Source organism: Gymnoscopelus microlampas (assembly GCF_963454915.1).
Source record: "Gymnoscopelus microlampas genome assembly, chromosome: 16".
Taxonomy (NCBI): Eukaryota; Metazoa; Chordata; class Actinopteri; order Myctophiformes; family Myctophidae; genus Gymnoscopelus; species Gymnoscopelus microlampas.
In genome coordinates, this window is record NC_139953.1 from 23,350,259 (window position 1) to 23,374,416 (window position 24,158).

Here is a 24,158-nt window from a genome sequence, read left to right on the forward strand (position 1 = left end):
ATGTATTCAAGCATGCGTACCTCCATGTGCGTGGGTGCATGCGTGTGTGCGTGCGTGCGTTTGGGCGTGCGTGCGTGTGTGTGTGCGTGCGTCGTGCGGGCATGCGTGTGCGAGTGTTGGAGATTTAATGCAGAAAAACGCAGTGGGTTGTGCTGTAGCCTTCATTTAAACAGGCTTTGATATGAAAGTTTCATAAGCCTGGGGAAGATGGCAAAAGTTGGTTAGGTTTTAAACCATCCTACGGGTTGGGTTACGCAATGAAGTATCTAGGCCTGACAAACGCTGACAGTGAAGACAGCGTCTCCCTGGTAGGAGTCAGAAAGTACTAACAGTGAGAGTGACATGAAGGTTGACAGCAAACTGTGTAATCTAGCTCAAATGCAAGTTTGAATATGACAAATATGCATAATGTTATATACTTCACCCCCTGCAAACACTGAGACACGCACACACAGACACTCACACAAATGCACTCACACAAACGCACGCACGCACGCACATCCTGGGTATTGTTAAATGTTTCAACCCACAGACACACATTGGCGATTCTCTCAGCTGCTCACATGGATATACTTCACCCTGCCGCCAGTAGCCTGTCAGCTAATCACCGTGGAATAGGAGATGTCTGTCAGAGCTTCAAAGTGACATGCAGGCCTCATGGTCTGGGACGAAAACAACCAAGTCTAGAATGCTGATGGGAGAGGGATGCTGCAGAAAGCAGCTCCATCCTCTGCTGACAGATCCATTCGTCCTCTATTTAATCACCGCACCTGCTATGGGCAGATAACTAACCTCACAGAAACTTTTTAATGCCAACCCCCCACACAAAACTTTAATGTCCTGTTTAAGAGTTTTTCAGACTAATCTTTGGTTAAGCGGTTTTCAGACAGATCTTTGGCTGTGTCATGACCTCTGGTGTGCTTGAAGAGTGGACCCCATTATATCGAGCTTGGTTTTTCTCTGTAGACAAGGCATGAAGGGACGGCCGCTTCATCTTGTTAGGGAGGACATGGAGAAATTTGGAAGGGGCTTCTGCCCTGGTGTTGTGAACAGTTTGGACTGTGGATGTAAAAATGTACTATTTTGGGTCAGAGTTACTGTAAATGAACACTCCAGATTTTATAGTGTATATATCTGACAGTTGCAGTTCTGTTTTCCTCTTCCATCTTGTCTTCTGGCTTGCTGGTGGTTTGCTGTGTTTTACATGCACCATCCCTTTGAACAGGATCAACATCTCACTCCTGAATCAAATATTCATGTTTGGTTCTCTTCCTTCCGCTCTTGTACCCGTGTCGGCATTTCATTTTTCACAGCAACAAAATTGTCTGTCCCTCTTAGGCGTTGCTGGGAACATTAGTTATGATAATGTGTGTGTGTGTGTGTGTGTGTGTGTGTGTGTGTGTGTGTGTGTGTGTGTGGGGGGGGGTGGGGGTGGGGGTGGGTGGGTGTGTGTGTGTGTGTGTGTGTGTGTGTGTGTGTGTGTGTGTGTGTGTGTTGTTTGAGCCAGCCAGCCAGCCTTGCCTGCATGTGCACACAGGTATGTGTGCCTATGTTTTTGTGTATGCAAGTGTGTGTGTGTGTGCGCTCTTCCATTTCCATCATAGTGTCTGTATGTGTGTGTTACTTTCCGAACAGACGGTTGAGTCAGACTTACTGACTGACGGAGCAGGAGGTGCTATAGCTTTCCAACCTTCGTAAAGCACTGGAAGATGGTCTTGCTCTCCTATCAACCAACCACAACAACATGCAGGCTAAAACTGACAGGCTTAACAACTTTGCCAGACAGGTCGGACTCAGTAACAACACCTCCAAAGCACAAGTGTTGTGTGTCAACTCCATCGCCACAGGACCCATCCTGGTTGATGAGGAACCACTTGCGTTTGTGGAAGATTTCACTTATCTGGGCAGCCTCCCAGTGACGGCTCCAGAGAATTCTGACAGGGGGGGCTATGTGGGGGCTGACTTTTTTCCAGCGGGGGCTTGACGCCGCTGGAAAAAAGCGGCGCGCGTGCACGGGACCACCATTTTTTTGCGGTTTCGGGTCGAAAAATGTGCGGGTTTGGGTGAGTTTTGGTACTTTTTTTCCTTTACTTTATTTCGGTTTTAGGGTTAGGGTTAGGGTTAGGTTAGGGTTACGTTATTTAATTCTCGTCCTCATAAATAAATAAAAAAAATCTTAAAAATTGGGTTTGTGGCAGGGGGTGCTTAGGGGGGGCTAGGCCTTCGCCAGGGGGTGCTTGTGCCCCCCCAAGACCCCCCCTGGCGCCTCCTCAGTAAGGACAGCGGGGCATCAAAAGACATTAAGGCAAGGCTGGGAAAGGCTCAGGGTGCCTTCTCCCAACTCCGTTCAATCTGGAGATCAAAGCAGTACTTAAAACCAAGATGCTCCTATACAACAGCAATGTCAAGTCTGTTCTGCTGTATGGTTCCGAGAGCTGTCGAGTGGTCAAAACAGACATGAGGAAAATGGAAGTGTTCCACAACAGATGCCTCCGACGAATATGCCAGATCGTTTGGCCTAATAAAATCTCCAATAATGAACTGTACAAACAAACAAGGAGCCGGAGCATCACCAAGGATATTACACACAGACGCCTGAGATGGCTGGGACATGTGCTGAGGATGGAGCAGGACCACATCACAAAGGTCGCCTTAAAATGGACACCACCAGGCAAAAGAAAACCTGGGAGGCCCAAAACCACCTGGCGCAGAACTGTGACACAAGAGCTGGAACAGATGAACCTGTCATGGGGAGAGGCGCAACATGCTGCCAGGGACCGAATGCAATGGAGAAAGCTCATTGAAGCCTTATGTCCCATAGGGGACGAAGAGGAGTAAGTAAGTAAGTAAGATGGACACGTGACGCGTCTATCTGCCTGCGATTTACGAAGGTTAGAAAGCTCACGTGCTTGTTCAGCGTGAATTAACGCAATTCATTTATTCTGCTATCTCAAACCAGCCATGGCTGCTTCTTTCTTGAAATGATCGCAAGTTTTGAAATATGTGCAGTACTGCATATCCCTGGGCACATACGGATTCAGACAAAGCTGTCTGCTGCTGTTACATCAGCTACTGTGTTGACGTAAAGGTTTGCCATGGCAGAGTACACTTTGTGTAAAGCAGACAGTTTTCAATCGGGTTTGAATGTGTAACTAAAGCCTGATTTATAGAGTACTTACTGTAGCTGCTTATGAGTGTCGCACAACTGGGCGTTGCCGAAAATAGCTGATCTACAAGCTCACAACGCGTCACACTGCGACCCCTCATCTTGTAGCTCTGCTATTTTTTGTCCTCGACACCCGCAAGCAACTATTGAAACTGGCTTAATGCATGTCTTTGTGTTTGTATCTGTGTATTTGATGTATGCCTGGGGAGGCACTCAACCTCAATATTACAGTACCAAGACTAGACCTCACTTAGATTTTTTTTTCTGTTGAAAAATGTGGTCTTTAAAATAAATTTCAATAAGAACTTTTTTTTTTATTGTCAGTTGTGTAGCAATATTATATATAGCATCACATACATGAACAATATGACATTGCATTAGTTATGAAAATATTTTGAAACCAAAACAAATTAGTTTCAACACAAACTAACATATAACAGCACCAAAACCAAATTATCACACAAATAAGAAATAATAGTACAAGTTAAACATTAGAGAATGAATTAACTGTGTAGCTAAACATAATTTAAAATAAAAATAAAAAGGAAGGAAGGGGTTGGGATTGGGGTGGGGGTCTGCGATGTTAGGGTTTGGTAACTGTAGGCAAATGACTAATTCTTAATACTTTTTGGTGTGTGTGTATGCGTGCGTGCGTGTGCATGTGTGTCTGCGAGCGTGTGCATGTGTTTGTGTGCTCATCTTTATCCATCATTTACTATAATAAGCCACATAACACAAAGGGCTTCTCAAGACAGAGCCCTCCCTTGTGTCCCCCTCCCCCTGATACCTGTCCCCTTCCACCCTCGTCTCTCCTCATCTCTCTGCACTGCACCTCTCCCGGCGGGCGGGGGTAGTGGGGGTGCAGGATGATTTATTACGGGTCCCTGAAAGCCTTCTGCTGGGGTTCTGGCCTCGGTTTTGTTATTCTGAATGAATAAATCCCCTCTTACGTGTTTTTATTTGACCTGCCAGTGAAGCAGATCCAGTGAGCACTGCATCCAATGGAACACGCACGCTTTTAACACTTTCAGAGTGAAATGAACAGATCAGCCTGTGTGTACAGTACATACAGTAATATGATCATACTCTCAACGGTAGACCTTTGAAAGGGAAAAGGTCTTTGTCCCCATGGAAACAATACATGAATTAGCAGACAAGTTAACTGATGCATATTCATGTACTGTGTATTATTGTGTCTTTCCTCACCGTTTCAATATGCATGAATGCTATCGGCAACAAAGCTGAGTGAAGCCTCTGTTCTGTGCTGTGAGGGTTCATCTGCACAGGCACACGATGATTAATTTTAATTGGCAGCAGTCCCAGGATCTTTCATCTTTCATGCCCATGTTCCTTGTATATATACGACACCTGGATTTTCCCACAGGGATCAATAAAGGTGTTTCTATCTATCTATATACAGTTTATCGTCGTGGGTGGAAACCTTGTATGTATAAAAAAACGTGACTTTTGCAGGAAATGGAACGAAAACGTTCAGAAATAGTGAAAATATTTTAATTTCACTACTTTTGCTTGACACTTGGAGGTACAAGGTTTCTGCACGACAGCGAAGATAGCTATTTTGGCAATCACTGCCCCTGAAGCCACTGATATTAGTTTGAACAAAACAGTCTGGTAACGGCATTACATGGCTCCCGTCACGTGTGAATTTTGGACTCAAGTGGCCAGTCTATGAAGTCAGTCATCTATGATGTATCTGTGGCGTATGACTCCATGTTTGGGCAAAGTTTCAGCCCCATCCCACCACCATTGACTCAGTTAATGTGTATTAAAAACATATTAAACGTATGTGTGCAAAAAGACACTTGGCGCTGATCAGCACTGGTTTGCTCAGGACAATCCAGATTTTATTGAGAAACCACATACATTTTGCAGAAGATAGATTGATACTGTCTGAAATATTTGTGACACATGTGGAATATTGTGAGTTATAAGTCTGCGGCACAACTCAGAATACAGCTACAGTATAAAGGTTCTTTATCAGCTTGCAAAAATGTTCTCTCAGTCCATCAAAAGAATCAAAACACAATAGGAAGAAAGTAGTGGGGCTACAGTGTTTCAAAAGGGATTTCACTTCAGCATTCACATATCCAGTGCTGTATACGTTTTCATATTCGCCTCTGGTGAGAGAACAAGTAGGTCAACCTGGCAGCTTACTGAAATCCTGACAATCCTTGTTTCTCCTGGTGTTGCTGTGTTCCAACAAGGGTCTACTCTCGGTTTCTCCGCTCCTGTGTCGTGATATGCTGTAGCTGGAAGCGGCGGTGCATTTCCTCATCGTTTTGTGTCATGTAAATGTGAGCACTTTCTTTGAGCAAGCACTTTGTGTTCCAAGCCATGCCGTGGGTACAGACGGGATGTGGTCCTGCCTCCTGGTGTTAATCTTTGTACTGCAGACAGTATGTGTTTGTCCACAGACCTGAGTTCATAATTCTAATGCATAGCATTTTTTGTCAACCAGCTCAGAGCATCAGATGGGTGCAGTATGCTGTACCAAGGCAATTCAGGCAGTGTTTCATTGGTTGAATTCACGAGAGTATCGGATATTGACTTTCAAATACATTCCTAAACTATGTGATGCTCGGTGTCTTCTCCTGTGTGACAAGTCCCACCCATTTGGCTACTAAGTAGACTAAAACAAACAACAGAGAATATGAAAACACTATTCAATACTATTGTCCTTACTCTGTTAGCGCTGTACGCACTAAGAGAAAATAGCTGTAGTGAGCCCTCTGATGGCTCCAGGCTCCAATGCGACAGATGTTTTATTGCACCAAAGAAAGCTGTGACGTTTCTAGCTAAAGGCTCTTCCTCAGACACTGTACGCACTACCTAGAGTACAGTACACATACTAATTGCAGCATTTACAGTAGGTACCCAGTCCTCTCATTAGAGTGGGTTAGACATCATCAGGGATTCTTTCTCTTTGAAAACCCCTTTGATGCAGTCGGAGCGAGGCTGTATACAGTAGCTGTTCAAGAGATATTATTTAATTATTTTAATATACTTTTTGATGCAACCACAGAATAAAACATTTAAAGGTTCAGGGTGTCTCAGAGCGAGATTAAAGTTTCAAGAAGGCCATGGCCTCAATTAATGAAGACCCAGTTTATTTTGAATCTAGCACTCTGCTGCTCCCAGCTACACACGCATATACAGTGTGCACACATTTTGGATTCCAAAACATTCTTTCATGTTTTTTTGTACTAGAGGCCATAGTCTCAAAGGATTTTTTTGTTAAATATTCATATGCCTCTTACTGTATAGTGAATTGAATGAATATTTCCATGCCACAGGCGAAGAACAGCACTATGCTGCTGAGTCAGTTATCCACATGTTACATAAAATGGGTACACAAAGCACCAGTTGTTTTAAAGGGACTACATCATGAATTTTAACTTTTCTGTCTTTTTGTGTGCTTTTGGTCTCCCCTACCTCTCTTCTATCCCAAAAAATACCCCAGTTTGAACACTCAGGCTTTCACAGCATATCTGGGGTTTTCTGTAAATTGGTCTCAAAACAGACCAAACTGATTTTCACCCAGACGTGACATCACGTCTGGGACAATCCCTCCAGTTTTTTCAGTTCCAACTAAAAAATAATAATAATCATAATCATTTTTTTCTTTTTTTAAATGTTTTCTTTTTTTTTTTTTTACTTTTTCCACACAGAACCAGGAGATAACATGCATACAAACTGTCTCAATAGTGCCCCGTGCCAAACAGGACAATGTGGTATTGCAGGTGAAAGTGCTTTATAAGCCAGAGAGAAGTTAGTTGGAATGAGTATATCTGAGGCTTGATTTAGGCTCAAACCTTTTGAAAAAAGTTTGAGGGACATAAACAATATGATATTAAATATTACCTTTTTTTTTTTAATTCATGGTAGTCCCTTTAATAATTTCCAAAAGCCAAAATATTACTGACATTCTGTCTTCCGTACACAGTAAAATCTTAAGTTTTAATTGAATTCTGAGAGTGTACAAATGCAACCGATTTTGGTTACATTTATACATACATACTGGGTTGCAAATGGTTACATTTTGAGAGAATATTACTGTGTACTTTCCATCTGACTCAGTTGAGTCTCCTAGAAATGCTGGTCTTGCAAAGCTACTGTAGTGAAGTCCGAATAGAACCTGAAGGAGGAATATCTTATCTTTATCTTTAGCTTCCGGAGAGTATTCTGCAGAACACTCCATACAGTACGTGTTCAGGCAACGCAACAGAAAGTTTGTTTTCACCTTGAGCTCCGTTCAGACAGAATTCTCAGACAGAATGCAGTACTGGAGTTAGTCCCACTGTCACAATCTCTCCGAAGTGTGTGTGTGTGTGTGTGTGTGTGTGTGTGTGTGTGTGTGTGTGTGTGTGTGTGTGTGTGTGTGTGTGTGTGTGTGTGTGTGTGTGTGTGTGTGTGTGTGTGTGTGTGTGTGTGTGTGTGTGTGTGTGTGTGTGTGTGTGTGTGTGTGTGTGTGCGCGCGCGCGTGCGTGCTTGCGAAGCATGTGAGCCCAGCTGATGCTTGCGAAGCATGTGAGCCCAGCTGAATGGAGAGAATGAGAGAGTCTGGGCCCCAGACTCTCTCATTCTCTCCATTCAGCTCTTTTCAACAGAGCCCTCAGCCTTGTAGATGTCAATGAATTATGCATTTCTGTCCTGTTATTACCTATTTATTTTCAATTTCTCCCTCCCTTAACGTAGATGAGATTTATAGTGATAGGCATTTTTTTCCCTACATGTAGATGTATGTAGATTGAACTGAAAGACCAGTCAAAGGATGATAATGATCATGCAGTTAAAGATGATGATCTGTGTGAAGCAGCACAGGTAGAGATAAGTGAATAGCCTAATGAGGATTCTCGCAAAAACAAAACAACGTGATGATAATAATAATAGCTATAATATAATATTGTCAATGTACTGTGTATGGCAGTCAATTAGCCTATTTGGTGGGCAGTATGTAAGGTTCTTCTGTTCATTACTGTTGTACACATTTTTAAACATTTTATTGGTTGACTTTATTGTTATTGTTTTGTTTATCAATAATTTACTTTTCTTAGCAGCCAGCTTGGCAGCTTATGTTGTCCCCATACTTTGTGGAAGTCTTTAAGCTGGGATGTGACACTGGTTAAAATGTATTTGTACTCAAGCTAGTGGTGATGATGGATCTTTCAAGGAGGCTGAGTAGTTTACTACTACTGCTCACTCCAGAGCTTTTAATGGAAATGGAGCAGACACTGCTATGTGACGTCAGCACAGGCTCATCTGTATTAATGCTGGTTCCTTGCGTTGTGTTTGAAAAGAAAGCTATTACTAGCAGATTCCTTATATCTGTGGCTTTATTATCTAAAAGTTCAGAATGGCTTTTTGTTGGTATCGGCTAAGAATGAGGGTGTCTGTTCCCTTTTCAATGCGCTAGACCCCTGGGAGATGGGTTGCCGAAGTGGAGTGCAACACCTACCATCAGCTCCCACTTAATTACCCAAGCCATGCTACCCAAGTACCCATAGGCGGTGCCTGGGATTGAACCCAGAACCTAGTGGTCCAAAGGCTAGAGCTCTTCCGACTGAGCTACTCTATGTTCCCTAAATGTAGTTTCATTTGTGATACTGTTTGTATGTGAATTTATACCCTTTACAGTTTTGAGGTAAAACAAGATTTAGCTCTCTTTCAAGAAAAGTGGAAGCAGTGTAGAAGCTTGTGAATAAAGTGTCATTTTCAATAACCGTCACAGCTCAAGTAATTGAGATGAAAATCTCTGAGTAAATATACAGTATTCACATAAAGTGGGAGATTACTGGGCTTCACAACTTTGGTGAAGTTTCAAATAGAATACCCCGTCTTTAATTATACGTCAAATTGCTGAAAATTGCATCAGTATTTTCTTTCCTCCATGCGTCTGCCTTGGAGGATTAACTGTGGAGGAGTGGATAGAACACAATGTCTCAGAGAAACTGTCCACCTTCAAGGTATTACATGCAGACAAGAGCTGCAGGAGCTGAGATTGGTGAACTTGGGGGTGGGGGTGGAGGTGGAGGATTAAGCATACACTGCTGTCAAATGCTTTGATGACTGTTGTCAATGAAAAGGTGTAGTTTTTGTGAGATTTCTATGCCAGTGTCAGAAACAGCAAATGATGACAGGCAGAGCTGCACAATAAGACCGATGAACTTATGGCAGAAATGTGATAGAACGACAATATACAGTACCATGGCCTGTCGTGAGTTATTGCTTAAATACAGTACATATGCCAAGTTCAGTGTCAATGTCCTTGAGACTGCAGTTTATGCACTCCCACTCTGCCTCATCCTGACACGCTGGTGCGCATTTTGAAAATGAATACAGTGTGAAAATGTTTATGCAGCATCTGAGCCTCCGCTTTCGAGAAGGGGATGGAATTCAGACTGTGAAAATACAATTAATGAATATACAGTATAGGCCAGGGGTGCCCACACTTTTTTGACTTGAGACCTACTTTTAAAATGACCAGCTCAACAAGATCTACCCCCAAAAAATATTATTCCATTGCTGAAAAGAAATTACCCGAGGAGGCTTTGGAATAGCTCTTCGAAATGGAAATGGTGGGGGGGGGGGGCTTCCTTGTGTTTGGGCGTACACTCTACTCTACATGGGACAAGTATTGAATGCCCCCCAGGCAGTGACCAAGTAATCTGCACACCTCAGAAAGCTTGAATGATTCCCACCCACTTCTGATTCAAGCAATGTTTATCAGTTGTAGTTAACAGTGGCCTTGGGTGTTTTCCTATGTTCATTTCAGTTGAAATAAAAAGGCGAACCAGACTGGATATGTGGTGCTGTTCTTTAAATTCTATATGACAGATTCAGTACAGTATAATATTTGTGAAGTATAGCCTACAAATGTAACATTAAGTAGAAAAAGGGAACTGACATTGTCAGTAAATTGCAGCATTATTTGAAATCTCAACAACTCGCTCTCCTTCCTTTATGCTTGAAAGGTGACTGACAGTTCATTATTTCTACTCAATAAAAGTTACGCTGATCGGGGAAATAAACAAAAATAAAACACTAACCACTTTTTTTAATTTTTTTGAAAATATTTTATGTCTACGTGTCTTTCCAATTAGTGTCACAGATGGATAACGAGTGTAAAACTGTCAGTTTAGCTCTGCAGATACTGATGATTTGTGCCCTCTTAAAATGATCTTTCCGCTTACTGTTTACTTGGCACAGCACCAGGAAGAGAACAAATGGGAAGGGAGGCAAAGATAAGTGTAGAAAGGACAATATTTTCTGGTTTGTTTTACGGTACAGTACACAACCTGAAAGTTTACATATCTTTCTCACAAAACAGTTCATCTAAATCACTGTCAGAGTTTGTGTGCAAGACCTTTTATGTGGCCTCATGCAACTAACTTTTAATACAGTCGATTTCCATTGTCGTGCCCTATGTCACTGGAATAATAGAGCACTGCTACAGTGTAGATCAATCCCAGGCTTCACTGGCTGAGTGACAGCTATGTTCTTTCTCGTTCCTGCTGGTTGCATCTGCTCGTTCAACTCTCTGACAAGTTAAGCCTACCTCACCTTTTTGTGCAGTTCATTGGCATCCCTTGTGTTGATATTAGCTTGTGTAGATATTTTAGCTAGCCGGGGAGGTAGGATTGTGTTGAAGGCACTGGAGAAGTTCAATCAATCAATCAATCCACTTTATTGTCGCAACACAATTACAAGTAACGGTGAGGTGAAACTCTTGTTTATGCAGGCTTCCACGTTTGCAGCTCAGTGAGCAAAAATAAAATAATTAGCTGCAAAGAATGGAAAACAAGATGAGCACAAAAAGACTGAGAAAACAGCATGTTAAAATCAGTATCTTGTAATTAAAAGAGGTCCTAAATCACATTATAGTGCATTCAGTAGTGCATGTCAGTATCATGTTGCTTAGAAGTCAATAAAGTGCAAATCAGTTAAGCACAGGCGACAGTCTTAGGTTTTGTTCAGCAGCCTGACAACTGCTAGATAAAAACTGCAGTGCTACAGTTGTTATGGCTCATGATACTCCGCTATCGCTTGCCAGGTCGAAGGTGCGACAGTGGTTTGAACAGGCTTTGGCTGGGGTGATGTCTGTCCCTTGAAGATCATAGATCAAGTTGAAGATCATAACTGTCATGGTGCTGCGTGGCCCTCCAGGTCTGTGTATGCTCTGTGGAGCAGGTAGATGATCACATTATATGCACCATTTTTTGCATGATAAGCAAACTCTTCATGACATGTGCACCTTCATCAGCCTCAGGGACAGGATGAATAGGTGCTGGATCTGCACGGGGGGGGGGGTCTTTAGTTGCTCTCAAAGGTATAACATTATTACAAAATAGATTACAATAGTTGCACAGTAAAATCCTCAGGGTTGATTTAACAATGTGAGCACAATAATGGACCCAACACTGAAGATTTTACTGTGTCCATACTGTCATTTTAACAGCAGTCCCACATCTTCCGCTGTATGTGTGTTGTGTTGTGTTGTGTTGTATTGTGTTTGCTGTACGCCCTGTGTGACTGGGTTTGGGTTAGTGCCTCCCCTCCCTTCTCTCTCCTCTCGAAACTGTCTCCAACCATATCCACCTGCATCTGTCTCTCCCTCTCCATCCCTCATCTTCTGTACACCTGTGCACCTCTCCTGTGCCCTCACCCTGCTTGGTCTGGAATACCTGTACCCCACAGACTAGAATATGGATATATCGAGAAACACGTCAAAGTAATTTTGAGAGCTAATAGTCAATCTAATACCCTCCCTATGATCTGGGTGGGACCAGTGCTGAGTTTCATGTGGTACGTATGAAAACACATTTTTCTTCACGGTAGCTTGTTTTTTTGGTGCTGAATGATTTGGACTACTTAATACCTACTCTTTGAACATAATTGCTTACTTTTAATTAGTTATTATTTTTGAACAAATTAAGGGCTGTTGCTCTCTTTGAGGTTTTGTTTTGTTTAGTTTAAACATGAATATGTATGTACGGATGCATACTGTGCCTTGCGGTTGTGTGAGCAGGTGATGTTCAAGGAACATTAGAATTAAGTGGGTTTGGCTTTGATTGCAATTGACAGCAAACGCTTTTGACCTTTAACTTGATGAGCATTTCTTGAGTGTTTCTTGACTACCATGCTCGCTCTCTCCTGAGAGTTTAACCTTTTTACGGCATCGCACTGCAGGAGTCTAGCCGTATATAAAGAAGTCTGTGTGTCCATAGCTAATCTCACAATCCTCTGGACTGATCAGTGGCAAATGTTTTGTGCACATTGCCAGTGAGCTGCAGAAGTACCTCCAATTATTTATTTTCACATATCTTCACATATTTTTTATACTTTTGTAACTTAATTTTATAATGGAAGTTAATGGGGCTCTGATCAGGCTAAAACCTTCCCCAAATCTTTTAACTATACTGCAATGTATAATACAACATCAGGAGATCATCTAATTTCATCTAATTTTCTGCATATCGTGAAAGGCAGGGGCTAGAATAGAACAGAATAGAATAGAATAATGCACAGGAAGATCAAAGCAGAACTGAACTCTGATACACTGCTTCATTCTCAACGCTTGAGGAAACAAACAGAAAACGTCCCATTCATCAGTTCACTATCATACTGTATATCCATATCCACGGCAAATTGAACGGTCACACTCATTTTAAATTATTAAGGCCCCTCATTTTGTCAACCTGCTGGTGACATCACTGGCCCTTTTGTCATTGTTCTGATATGCGATCCTGATAATGCCAGCCTGAAGATATCAGATACCATTGTTTTGTGATTGGCGGCATGGAGTGGCGGCAGTGGGGGGGAGGGGAGTAAATCAACTCACTTGAAATGCTGGATGACAAAAATGTACAGTATGACCCCCAAATATTGGAAAATGGCTTAAAAAGGGGGAAACAACAACAACAAAAAAGAACATAGTGAAAATATAGCCAATCTACAAGCGCACAATGTTGCATCACAACACATTGCATCACAACACCTGATATAAAAGCTGAACCTGACACATGTCAGCATGACACCATTGCATGAGACCATGAGAACAGAAGATAAAAGAACCCGAACAGTGTAGTTTAGAAAGAAATTGTCCAGATTAGCTTTCAAAATTGGAGAGTCTGAATATTGAGGAGTGGGAATATTCTCATCACACCAGTCATTACGATACTATACTAGACCTAGTGGTCATCAACTAAGACAGCCAGCGATCAGTTTAGCTCACCATACCTGAGCAAGGAGAGGAAACCGTCAAGCCTCAACTGGGAGACTTCGATAAACTACTTTGCATAGCAGAGTCCAGCCCAGTGCTCAGGAGACTAGAGCAAGGACGCCGCATTGCACAGTCAATCTTTGTCTATACCATCGAGCTGTTCAGGATCCGCATGGAATAATCCTTCCCCTGAAACTCCAACTCAACTATCCAGAAGTTTGAATCAACCCAGTATGACCTGCTGTTTTTTGTTCAACCAAAGTTGACAGTTAATAACTGCCCTGACCGGCAGCCTGCAATGACACACTGGAAACACCATTGAACAGTGCAAACTCCCCAACACCAGGGGTTCCCAAACTTTCCCATGCCAAGGACCCCCAAATGGTGTAGTGAAAAAGAACATAGTGTAGATGGCCGATCTACAAGCTAACAACATGTTGCTTGTAGATCTGCTAATTTCGCTATCTTTGAAGATTTTTTAAATGCTTGAAACATTTTGACAATGATGACATGCCCAAAGTATAGGGACATCAGGTTAAAAGAGGTTAAACTGACATGTGCCAATTTTATAACTTTCAACATTGAATTTTTATTGAAATAAAACATATGTATTGTTTATTTAAATTTGCCCTTTCCAATTGGCCACCCTGGTGCGCCCTGCTTTGAAAAGCCATGGACTAATTAATTCCTTCCCACTTTTTGTCTTTGCCCTCCATCAGAGCAGGGAAGGGAGTGTTGTCTGCCATGAAGCTCGGAAAGATCAAGATCTCCAAAGATGACCACAAGAAAACAGGTGAACAACAAAAATCTGATATCGTTCTACACAGCAATATCCTAGGTGTTCATTTAACTCTGAGAGTGCAGATGGAAGCAAATAAAGATCCATTTGGTTCCATGTGTACACTCTCACAGTTAACACTCTCAGAGGTAAATCAACACAGAGGATTTGACTGTGTATTGTTGTTAAATAATGGATATGACCAATGTGACCAAAGAACAAAAATGTAATCCATTTCTAAATGTGTTTTTGGAAATTGCTTAATGGCCACTAAGTGAAGACCACGTGCCTCAGCAGAAATTGTGATGGGGAACAGAATTATAGAGCATGATGTTATTATGACAGATGGCTCAGCTGAGCTACTAGCCCCGTCAGTTGCACCTCCTCCTGCTACTCACTCTCTGCATTATGACATTTGATTTCACGCTGCAGTACTCGGCATGCTGACAACAACTCCACCTGATTCAGTGCTCTGTTATTGATGGATGTCATTGCTGCTGTTGGAATGCTCAGTCTATACATGAGGGGGGGTTGGTTGGCATACTGTCAAACATAAATGAATTGCTCACTCACACATCACATACGCCAGAAGTGTTGTAGCCAACGCATGACGAGGCACCAACTTGTCAATTTGCCATGTCTTGTGTGTTGTGCCTACGCGGGCAGTAATAGTTTTCTGGTGTGTAGTTGGTTTGACTGGAGTGGTTGGCTCACTGAAAGAATACTACAAGTGAAATGCCTGCCAAGTGAGGTCAACGACACGCTTCTTTTCTATTAACACCAGGTCAAAGTTCACCATTGTTGAACTCCATGCTTCAAACGCGTTGAATGCGACACACGTCAACGCCATTAACGCGCCACAACACAACCCATGCAGCTGACCACTTAACCGACATCCGCGTTAAAAACAAAAAATAGCAGCTATCGATCTGCTATGTTTGGCTAAAGTTCTCTTCAGAATAGGGATGCTAGGGTTCAAGTGGTTAAGGAAAGAAATAATATATCACACAAAGATTTTGGCGGACCCCCTGTAGTAACTCTGAGGACTCCCTAGGGGTCCCAGACCCCTGTAGTACACTGTAAGTTCTTATTTATTGGTATCACTATGAAAACAACATTTTCAAGGTTTTAAAGAAGAAATAACATCTCATTTTAAATATATAATCTTTTCAATATTAATGTTATATTATCATTAACTTCTTAAGTATTTATTGGTTTTACCGGGTTACACCACCTCTGTTATGTTGCTGTCTAGACGAGCCGGCCATCCTTGACATGGAGGACCTGGACAGGAGGGCGATGCGTATGGGCGGAGCCTTCGACCCTGACACTGTGTCCCTGGCCTCAGTCACTGCTGTCACCACCAACGTCTCCAATAAGAGGTCTACACACACACACACACACACACACACACACACACACACACGCACATGCATATACTGTACGCACACACACACACACACACACACACACACACACACACACACACACACACACACACACAGAGCAACAAATGCAAGTGTGCTGCAGCTCTAATTGATACTTTTAGATTTCCAGAGTATTTTAGTGTATTATCATTTTAACGACATAATATTTCATACGTCACATTTTTGTATTGTATTCCTGTTCACCCTATTTTTATTGACCGTAGGAGTGAATATTATGCACCATCACAAAGGTATACCAGACCAGTTGTTGAGAATGTAATATTCTGCCCTTGCAATGTGAATGACAGTATTGTATTCCTCTATTCCTCCAGGTCAAAGCCAGATATCAAGATAGAACCTAGTTCTGGGAGACCGGTGGATTATCAGGTGTGTGTATGTGTGTGGTACAGTATGTTTGTGCAAATGTGTATATGTACAGTATGTGCCTGTGTGTCTCTGCTGAAGTGTCTATTGTGTTTTCTGCCTGAGAGCAGGATGAGCCAAACAGCTGCAATCTCAGTGTCATTCGTGAGAGCAATGGGAGAAACAAACTGGTTAAACCTACAGTATCTCTATTCAGCAAGGGGCTCATTTTATTTTATTTGTGAAATATAGTTTAATAAATCTGTATGGTGTTGTCTAACTATAGTGCCTTTCACACGATGCACTGTAACATGGACGTTATCCAGACATTAGTCAGTAGGACCTGACAGGCAACGGACCTTACGCTGCCAGCTGCCTTGAGTTAAGTCTGTGTAATGTCCGATTCAACCCAAACCGCTCAATATGTGAATGGCCGAGGCGATAGCCCGGTGAGTGGGAGTGTTGATGGCGCTTCTATTTTTGAGGAGAGACGAGCCTCCCCGATGTGTTTGGAGAGAAACATCACTAAAAACAATTCATTCATTCAGCTTTTTTTTTTAAAGATATTTTTTGGGGCTTTTTCTGCCTCCATTGATAGGAAAGTAGGCTGACAGGAAATGGTGCACAGCAAAGGTCGTCGAGATCGGGAGTCGAACCCGCAACACGCTGTCAAGCTGAATTACCAGCCTATTTGGTATGCACCTGGACCGCTAGGCCGCGGGGCTCCCCTAATTATGCATTTTTTTGTAGCATTTGATTTGGAAATATTCATTGATTGAAACTTCTGTGACAACACAAACAACACGTCTTTCCGTGCCGTAGGGATGTACAGTAATATGATCTAATTATTTCAGATGGTCCCTGTGCACTCGTCTGTAAACAGAGACTAATATTATTTGTCGAGTCATCCTCGCTCGGAGGATGGCTAGTTTTGATGAAAATGTATTTGCAACTCGTAGGATGTGTTGTTTGTGTTTTAACAACATTTTGCTGTTGGACCACGGAGGTTTGAACATAGTTATTAGGAGTTGCACATGTAAGATGAACACTCCAGTTATATTATATATAAAAACAAAATGTACTGTATGTCTGTATTCCTGTATCCCCCTTTGCACCCTTTTTATAAAAATGTGAGCATGTAAAATACACTTACACAAATTCAGTAAATGGTTTTACAGTCCTTATAGCAGTTTGTTGTACATGGGTGCGTCAATGGGAGACTGCATATCAACCACTTCAATTCCGAGGCATATTACACATTTTAATTTTATATCTGTCTTGGTTAAATGGTAGTAGCTACCAGCGCATCTACCCAGACACCGCCCCTCGCCTAATCAAACAGCCTATTTACAGTTAGAACACATCTGAAACAGACATTCTCCTGTTGAGTCCTACATGTGTAAAAGGCCAACACCAGACAATTTACCCACCTGATTCCCCAGACATTTTTCAGCGCTCATATGTGAAAAGGACTTATGTGCTTTACAGTACATAAACAAATGTTTAAAGCAAAACCAAAGTATATCAAAGTATAATTACATTCAAAAATGGAATTAATTTGGTTTATGGTGGTTGTTCAATCCGCCTTTTCATTCTTTTCCATCACATCACTGAAGCTGGCTGCCCACAAAGCAATGATCGTGTACAGTTCAATGTATAGCTGGAAAAGAGGAATGGAGGACTGATTAGTGCAACACTCCAACTGTGTGTGCTGTGTTTTCAACCCAACCTCCCATGTCAGCCAGTGGCCTATATAGCTTTAAAGCCACAGCTTGTTTCAATAGCTGCAGAGCTTAAAAACACTTCATGCCTTAGTTTAGTGTAGATTTACAATATACTGTGTCTGCTTTTCCCTCTCTTTCCACTGTCTGTGCTCAAGCTGTTTCCATCAGGCGTAATTAAGCCATTGGGACACTGCTTGGAGCTACAGTTTAAACCTTTGGTCTTCCTTGTACACTGAACTCGTCTCAGAGAATAATCACAGTCCAAGGACCTGTAATGTGCCAAATTCTATATTACCTGGTGTTAGGATGAATGCAGATAGTTCATGTTGAAATGTTAGAAAGGAAGTAATTGTCTTGCATCGTGATAATCAGTGCCAGGATCTGAAAGACTTGCCATGCGCTTACACGGGCACGTGGTGCCGGTATAATCTAACATGAAGTGATTACCACAGGACAAAGTGACAAAGTATACATGGACATATCAAACTATTAACTCTGTAGTTGCTTGATTTATTTATAAAGACAGCATTCACAACACTTGGCAGTCACTGGTGGGATTACACAATCTCGTTTTGACTGATGTAGTCCGTTCTGGTGCTCCCGATGTCTCCCTTCAGATCAGCATCACGGTGATCGAGGCCAGGCAGCTGGTGGGCCTGAACATGGACCCGGTGGTATGTGTGGAGATTGGAGATGACAAGAAGTACACTTCCATGAAGGAGTCTACCAACTGCCCGTATTACAACGAGGTGAGTCTGTTTACCTCTCCAAGTACCTCTGGGAATGAGCTCGATTGTTATGGAAATTTTATGGTAATCTGATAACCCTTCTAGAGTGCCAAGTTTCACTTTCTACTGTTCACGCGGTTCCTTTTGCTTCCAGGGAATCACAACTATAAAGCTGAGGCTTCTGTCATATTATTATCCGCAGCAGTGCTATTGGCATGCCGTTAGAGATGAATTAAAAACTCTGAGGTGTAGTAAACATCATCATTACCCAGAGAATTGCTGCTGAGACAAGCTGAAATTGAGTAATGAATGAATGACGGTTTCAACTAGATTAGGCTGAGCTGAACCGAAAATACCTTGAAGTTGCCTTAGGTGGAATTCAATATTCATTAAAGAAAAACATGCCCCCCACCATCCAATTTTATTTTACATTATTATGTATGGAAAGGGCTAATACTTTTCCAATGTTTAGTGTTGAGTTTTAGTTTGATTCGCTCAATCAATTTGTGGCAGAGAGTGTGGAGCAGTATATCTGTAATTGATCCTTTCTGTTGGTCTATAAGGTAGCTTTCCTTGTGGGGCGTGGCACCTGCAGTAGTGTAGTGAAGATAATAAAAATATATATTTAAAATGTTCTCATTGTATGCCCTATGCCCTTTGGTTGTTCTACTGCATGTGCCGATTCTCCATGGTTACCTCAACTCTGTATTTCACTTCTGTTGAGTATTTTGTTGTTTAAAACACCTTCATACATGTAAAGGGAATTCTGCCGCGCCTCAGCCAAACAAAGGCAGGTTCGGTAGGTCACAAGAGCGGGACACAACAGCATCAAACATAGAGAACACACGGAGCAGCTTGGACAATAAGCCTTTTTAATTAATTTAAGGTGCTCTGTATACAAAGACAGGACTGACGTTTTGAAGTTGCATTGAAATGTCAGTCCTGTGTTTGTATGCTTAGAACCTTAATAAAAAAGGCGTATTGTCCAAGCTGCTCCAGTGTGTTCTCTATGTTTGATATCTTCATGACTCAGAAATAGTTCATTTTAGTATTTGTTTTTTCATCTTTAGTGATTTAATGCAGAGTGGAGGAAATTATTTTGGTGACATTTCCCTCTTTTTAGCGGTGCCAACCGCTCTACATTTGACCGTGTCTGTGTGTATGTATGTATGTATGTATGTTTGAGCATGGCACACACAGTGTGCAGCCACCAGGAGGCAGAGTTTAGTAAAACACATTTTTGGAATAAATTTACAGGGATTTAACATTGTTTCTCTAGTACATATATAGCCCAATTAAATAAACTCATCAAAGGCACCGCTTCCTTCACACAGGGTGTGATTTTTGGGGCGGTGTAGCCGCCCCCTATAAGTGAGTTTTGGACACCGACCAAAAGATTTGTATACCCCCTAACCCTTCCATTGTTAATGCAAATCGATACTTTTGCAAAGTCAGCCAATCACATTACAGCTAGTGTCATCACCACTAACTGTAAAGTGATTGGCTGACTTTGCAAATTCAGGACTGTGATTGGCTAGCGAAACACATGACACATGTTCAGCCCTATGAATAGCAGTATGGACTTTAAAAAAATCACACCCTGTGTGAAGGTAGCGGCGCCTTTGAATACATTATGTCATCGATATGTGTTTATAATGTGTTTATAGCCATGTGTCATGTGAAGCTTGACCAATCACTTTGTTGACGGGTCTGACCAATCAGAGCGTCGACGACAGATAAAGTTAAATTGAGGATCTAACTTTAAATAACTTACCTAGAAGGAGACTTTAGCCAAATAAAAATATATACAAAAAAAAACATGAGGAAATAAAAAATAAACCTTGACATCATAGTGATGTCATGAATAGTCCCCTTGCCTGACAAATCACAACCTTGACGGGCCTGACCAATCAGAACCTTGACGGGCCTGACCAATCAGAACCTTAACGGACTCTTGGATTCTCGATCGTCTCTATCAAACCATTCTGTCATAACGGATGACTGGGTCCCGAACTCAGACTTTCTATACATTCACCCTTCATCTGTTCTTGTATCTTTCTCTTTCTATTCGTCATATTAACTTTAAATAACTTACCTAGACGGAGACTTTAGCCAAATGAATAATAAGATGAAGTCATTGTCATCGTTTATATAGACATCGAATTCTATATTCATGACATCATAGTGATGTCATGAATAGTGACCAATCACAACTTTGGCGCACCTGACCAATCAGAACGTTGACGCACCTGACCAATCAGAACGTTGACGCACCTGACCAATCAGAACGTTGGCGCACCTGACCAATCAGAACGTTGACGCAAAAGCCAGGCATAGAGGGCTAATATCCGCTCTATACCTAAAGGTATAGAGCGGCTAGCGCCGCTAAAAAGTAATTTATCCTTTTTTTAAAGTGAGTCATGTTGTGATGACCACACACCGCCCACTTCACACTGGGTGTGATTTTTTAAGTAGAAGGTAGCAAAACAAACTTTTAGATTTTGAGATCTAAGTATCTGTCACTCAGTCCTTGTCCTTTTTATGCCCATATTTGGAGATCCCTGATGTTATTAGTATATGGCCATACCCTGTATATTGGCATGCCCATATATGGGCATATTGGTTGGCTCGGCGGCTCTGGACAACTGGATATCCATATATGCCTATGATATATGGACATATCGGTCAGATCTGCAGACAACCGCATATCCGTACGACTCGGCGGTGGGTCCACACTCCCTCGAGTCATTACCGATGCGTGCCGAGTTGGTCAGTCTCATATATGCACGTGACCACATATGGGCAGGTCGAATCTATGGCTCTGGACAACTGGATCTTCATACATGCCTATATATAGGGCCGTATCGGATTTGTTTATGGTTATGTCTGAGTCATGGTGACATGCCTATACATGGGCATATGGGGTTTGTTTATGGTTATGTCTGAGTCATAGTGACATGCCTATATACAGTATGGGCATATTGGATTTGTTTATGGTTATGTCTTAGTCAGAATGACGTGACCGTGGTCCTGCCTATATATGGGTGTTTCGGGTTTGTTTATGGTGATGTCAGAGTGACGTGGCCGACTGGCCGTGGTCTGCCGGCCCACCGGCCCTCCCATTAGCCAATTTTAATATAGGAACGAAAAGAAATCGCGTAAAAATATATATTTTCCCAAAATAGGGACGCCAGGTGGGGCATGCTAGAGATTTTCTACAAAAATGAAATATAACCTTAACCTAGGATTAATTACCACCGACCCCAATTTCCATATATATTCTCTCATTATTCACTTTGCTATCTTTTCTGTACAGGCCTCTGTTTCTATTCTGAAAGGACAGAAAAGTGCAGACAAGGGGCTATTGCCTTGACATTCACATCAGATCTTAATATATGTGTTATGAGATTCCCTATACGGTACTGTACTGCACTGCACTGCCAGTGTACTGTAGGCTTCCTCTGCTTCACATCAATGTGAATCTCAACATAAACCACCAACACAGATAGCAGGTCTCCTGCTGGGTCAATAAGAGAGTCAGATTTCTTCAGGAGATATAGATGGAATCATCAATTGAATCAAATTAAAATGATTAAATTGTTAAATGAAAAGAGTTGAAAAGAGTTTGAAGACTTGTCTTCTCTTTGCAGTATTTTGTTTTTGACTTCCACGTCCCTCCAGATGTCATGTTTGACAAGATCATCAAGCTCTCAGTAAGTAAATCACTACCATACAGCTAAATCACTTACATACCATAATTCTGCATGTGCATATACAAAACTGATGCACTTCCATGAAGTAGTTCAGTCATTATAGACGGGCAGTTTTGCCTTGCATTTCTTGCCATGTTGCACTTAAACCTTCTCTCTCCCAAACATTCCCAGTTATGTTCATGTCAGTGCAGTTTCCAAGACAACCATGGCCACAGAGTGTGTATAGAACTTTAATATTTTACATTCCACCCTTTCTAACTAGGTCATTCACTCCAAGAACCTTTTACGCAGTGGGACCTTGGTTGGTACCTTCAAAATGGATGTCGGGACAGTTTACTCTCAGCCTGGTGAGCTTTTAGATTTTGCTGAAATATTAATTAATGTAATGTTGCAATAATCAGCAATAATTAATCTAATCATATCTGACATTGCCACAAGTCAAAATACAGCTGTGGTTTTCTAATCAATGTGAACTAGCAACAACATTTACATTTACAAATCCATGTTTTTGTTTTTTTGTTGCTAGGCTTATTGCAACAGGCTAGAGGCAGGAGGATACATTAAATAATACAATTAAAATGGCTTTATTGATCAATTGACTCATTTATTGTCATTCCTACCAGAACACCAGTTCTACCACAAGTGGGCCATGCTGTCTGACCCTGATGGCATCACAGCAGGCTGTAAAGGATACATCAAATGTGACATCGCTGTAGTTGGGAAGGGCGACAACATCAAGACGCCTCATAAGGCCAACGAGACCGATGAAGATGACATAGAAGGGTAAGTGGGACTTTGGGGAGGCATCACTTGTGGAAAAGACAAATGAAATGAGCACGGACAGAAGTATTAACGCAAATTATATTGGACTTTAGCGTATATTGGTACATTAATTCACAGTCGGCTAGTGTCAGGATTACCTGCTGAAAGTTCCAATCCAGTCATATAAGACACTGGGATACTCAAAATAAGTAAATTAATCTGGTTATTTATATTTACATTCAGATTCCTAAGTGTCCACTGAAATGCCTCTTCAGTTACACAAACAATACAATGAAATCTATAGACAGTTCCAATAGTGGTATTACCGTGATTTATAACACCAAACATTGTTTCAAGATGTGCACCAAAAGCAGTGTCGATAATCTTTAACTCTAAATCCTTTTCCAAGTCTCTATTATTTTATAATTGTGTTTCCACAGCAACTAAATGTTACAGCTAGTATACAGTAAGTTTGTCATCTGAGTAGCATGTGTGATCCACTATTCCTCAACTCTATATTTGACGGTTACAGTAAGTGTTTCCCCCCCTTGTGAATTTTACAGGAACCTATTGCTTCCCGAGGGGGTCCCATCAGAGAGACAGTGGGCCAGGTTCTATGTGAAGATCTACCGAGCCGAGGGTCTTCCTAAAATGAACACCAGCATCATGGCCAATGTGAAGAAGGCCTTCATAGGAGAGAATCGAGACCTTGTGGACCCCTATGTACAAGTGCAGTTTGCTGGGCAGAAAGTATGTCTCTCCACACTCTTTACTTCTCACAAAATTCTAGGGTTTATATTTTTATATCAGGGTTATAAGAGAAAAACAGAGAGTACTGCATTTCTTTTTAAATTAAAGCATTCTACAATTGTACCAACATCAAACGACTGTTCCTCTGAAAGTTTGTGCATATTTCTAGTTTGCATCTCTTGCAAATACATTCTGGGTCATTATCTATGTAACTCATTATCTGCCCGACTGTTTTGGAACAGTTCCATTGTTATCATTAAAGTTGCACCAGGGATATAGAGAAGTCCAGAACGGTTGTGTTACTGTGAATGCTAATTAAAATATCGATGTTTGAATGCAGTCAGTGAAGTAGTGCTAGTCAACAGTTCTACACAAGTACAGTTACTGTACATTTCATCTCAAGCAGGACAACAACACAAGCATGGAAATTAAATCATATAACACCAGCAAACGCTAGTTCAAATAGCAGCGTTTTAAGGTTGTTCTTAGAAATGTCCACAGAGGCTG

The 24,158-nt window shown here is 41.7% G+C and overlaps 1 protein-coding gene across 7 annotated transcripts in view; it reads left to right on the forward strand.

Moving 5' to 3' along the window:
- Positions 1-24,158, forward strand: part of otofa (otoferlin a) — a 102,352-nt gene that overhangs the window by 43,029 nt on the left and 35,165 nt on the right. For all 7 annotated transcript variants that reach the window (XM_084083350.1, XM_084083351.1, XM_084083353.1 and 4 more), the window contains exons 6-13: positions 14,126-14,199; positions 15,440-15,566; positions 15,944-15,998; positions 18,316-18,447; positions 22,077-22,139; positions 22,402-22,486; positions 22,763-22,922; positions 23,465-23,651. In XM_084083350.1, the coding sequence (XP_083939476.1) occupies positions 14,126-14,199; positions 15,440-15,566; positions 15,944-15,998; positions 18,316-18,447; positions 22,077-22,139; positions 22,402-22,486; positions 22,763-22,922; positions 23,465-23,651 (883 nt within the window). The remainder of the gene's footprint in view (positions 1-14,125; positions 14,200-15,439; positions 15,567-15,943; positions 15,999-18,315; positions 18,448-22,076; positions 22,140-22,401; positions 22,487-22,762; positions 22,923-23,464; positions 23,652-24,158) is intronic.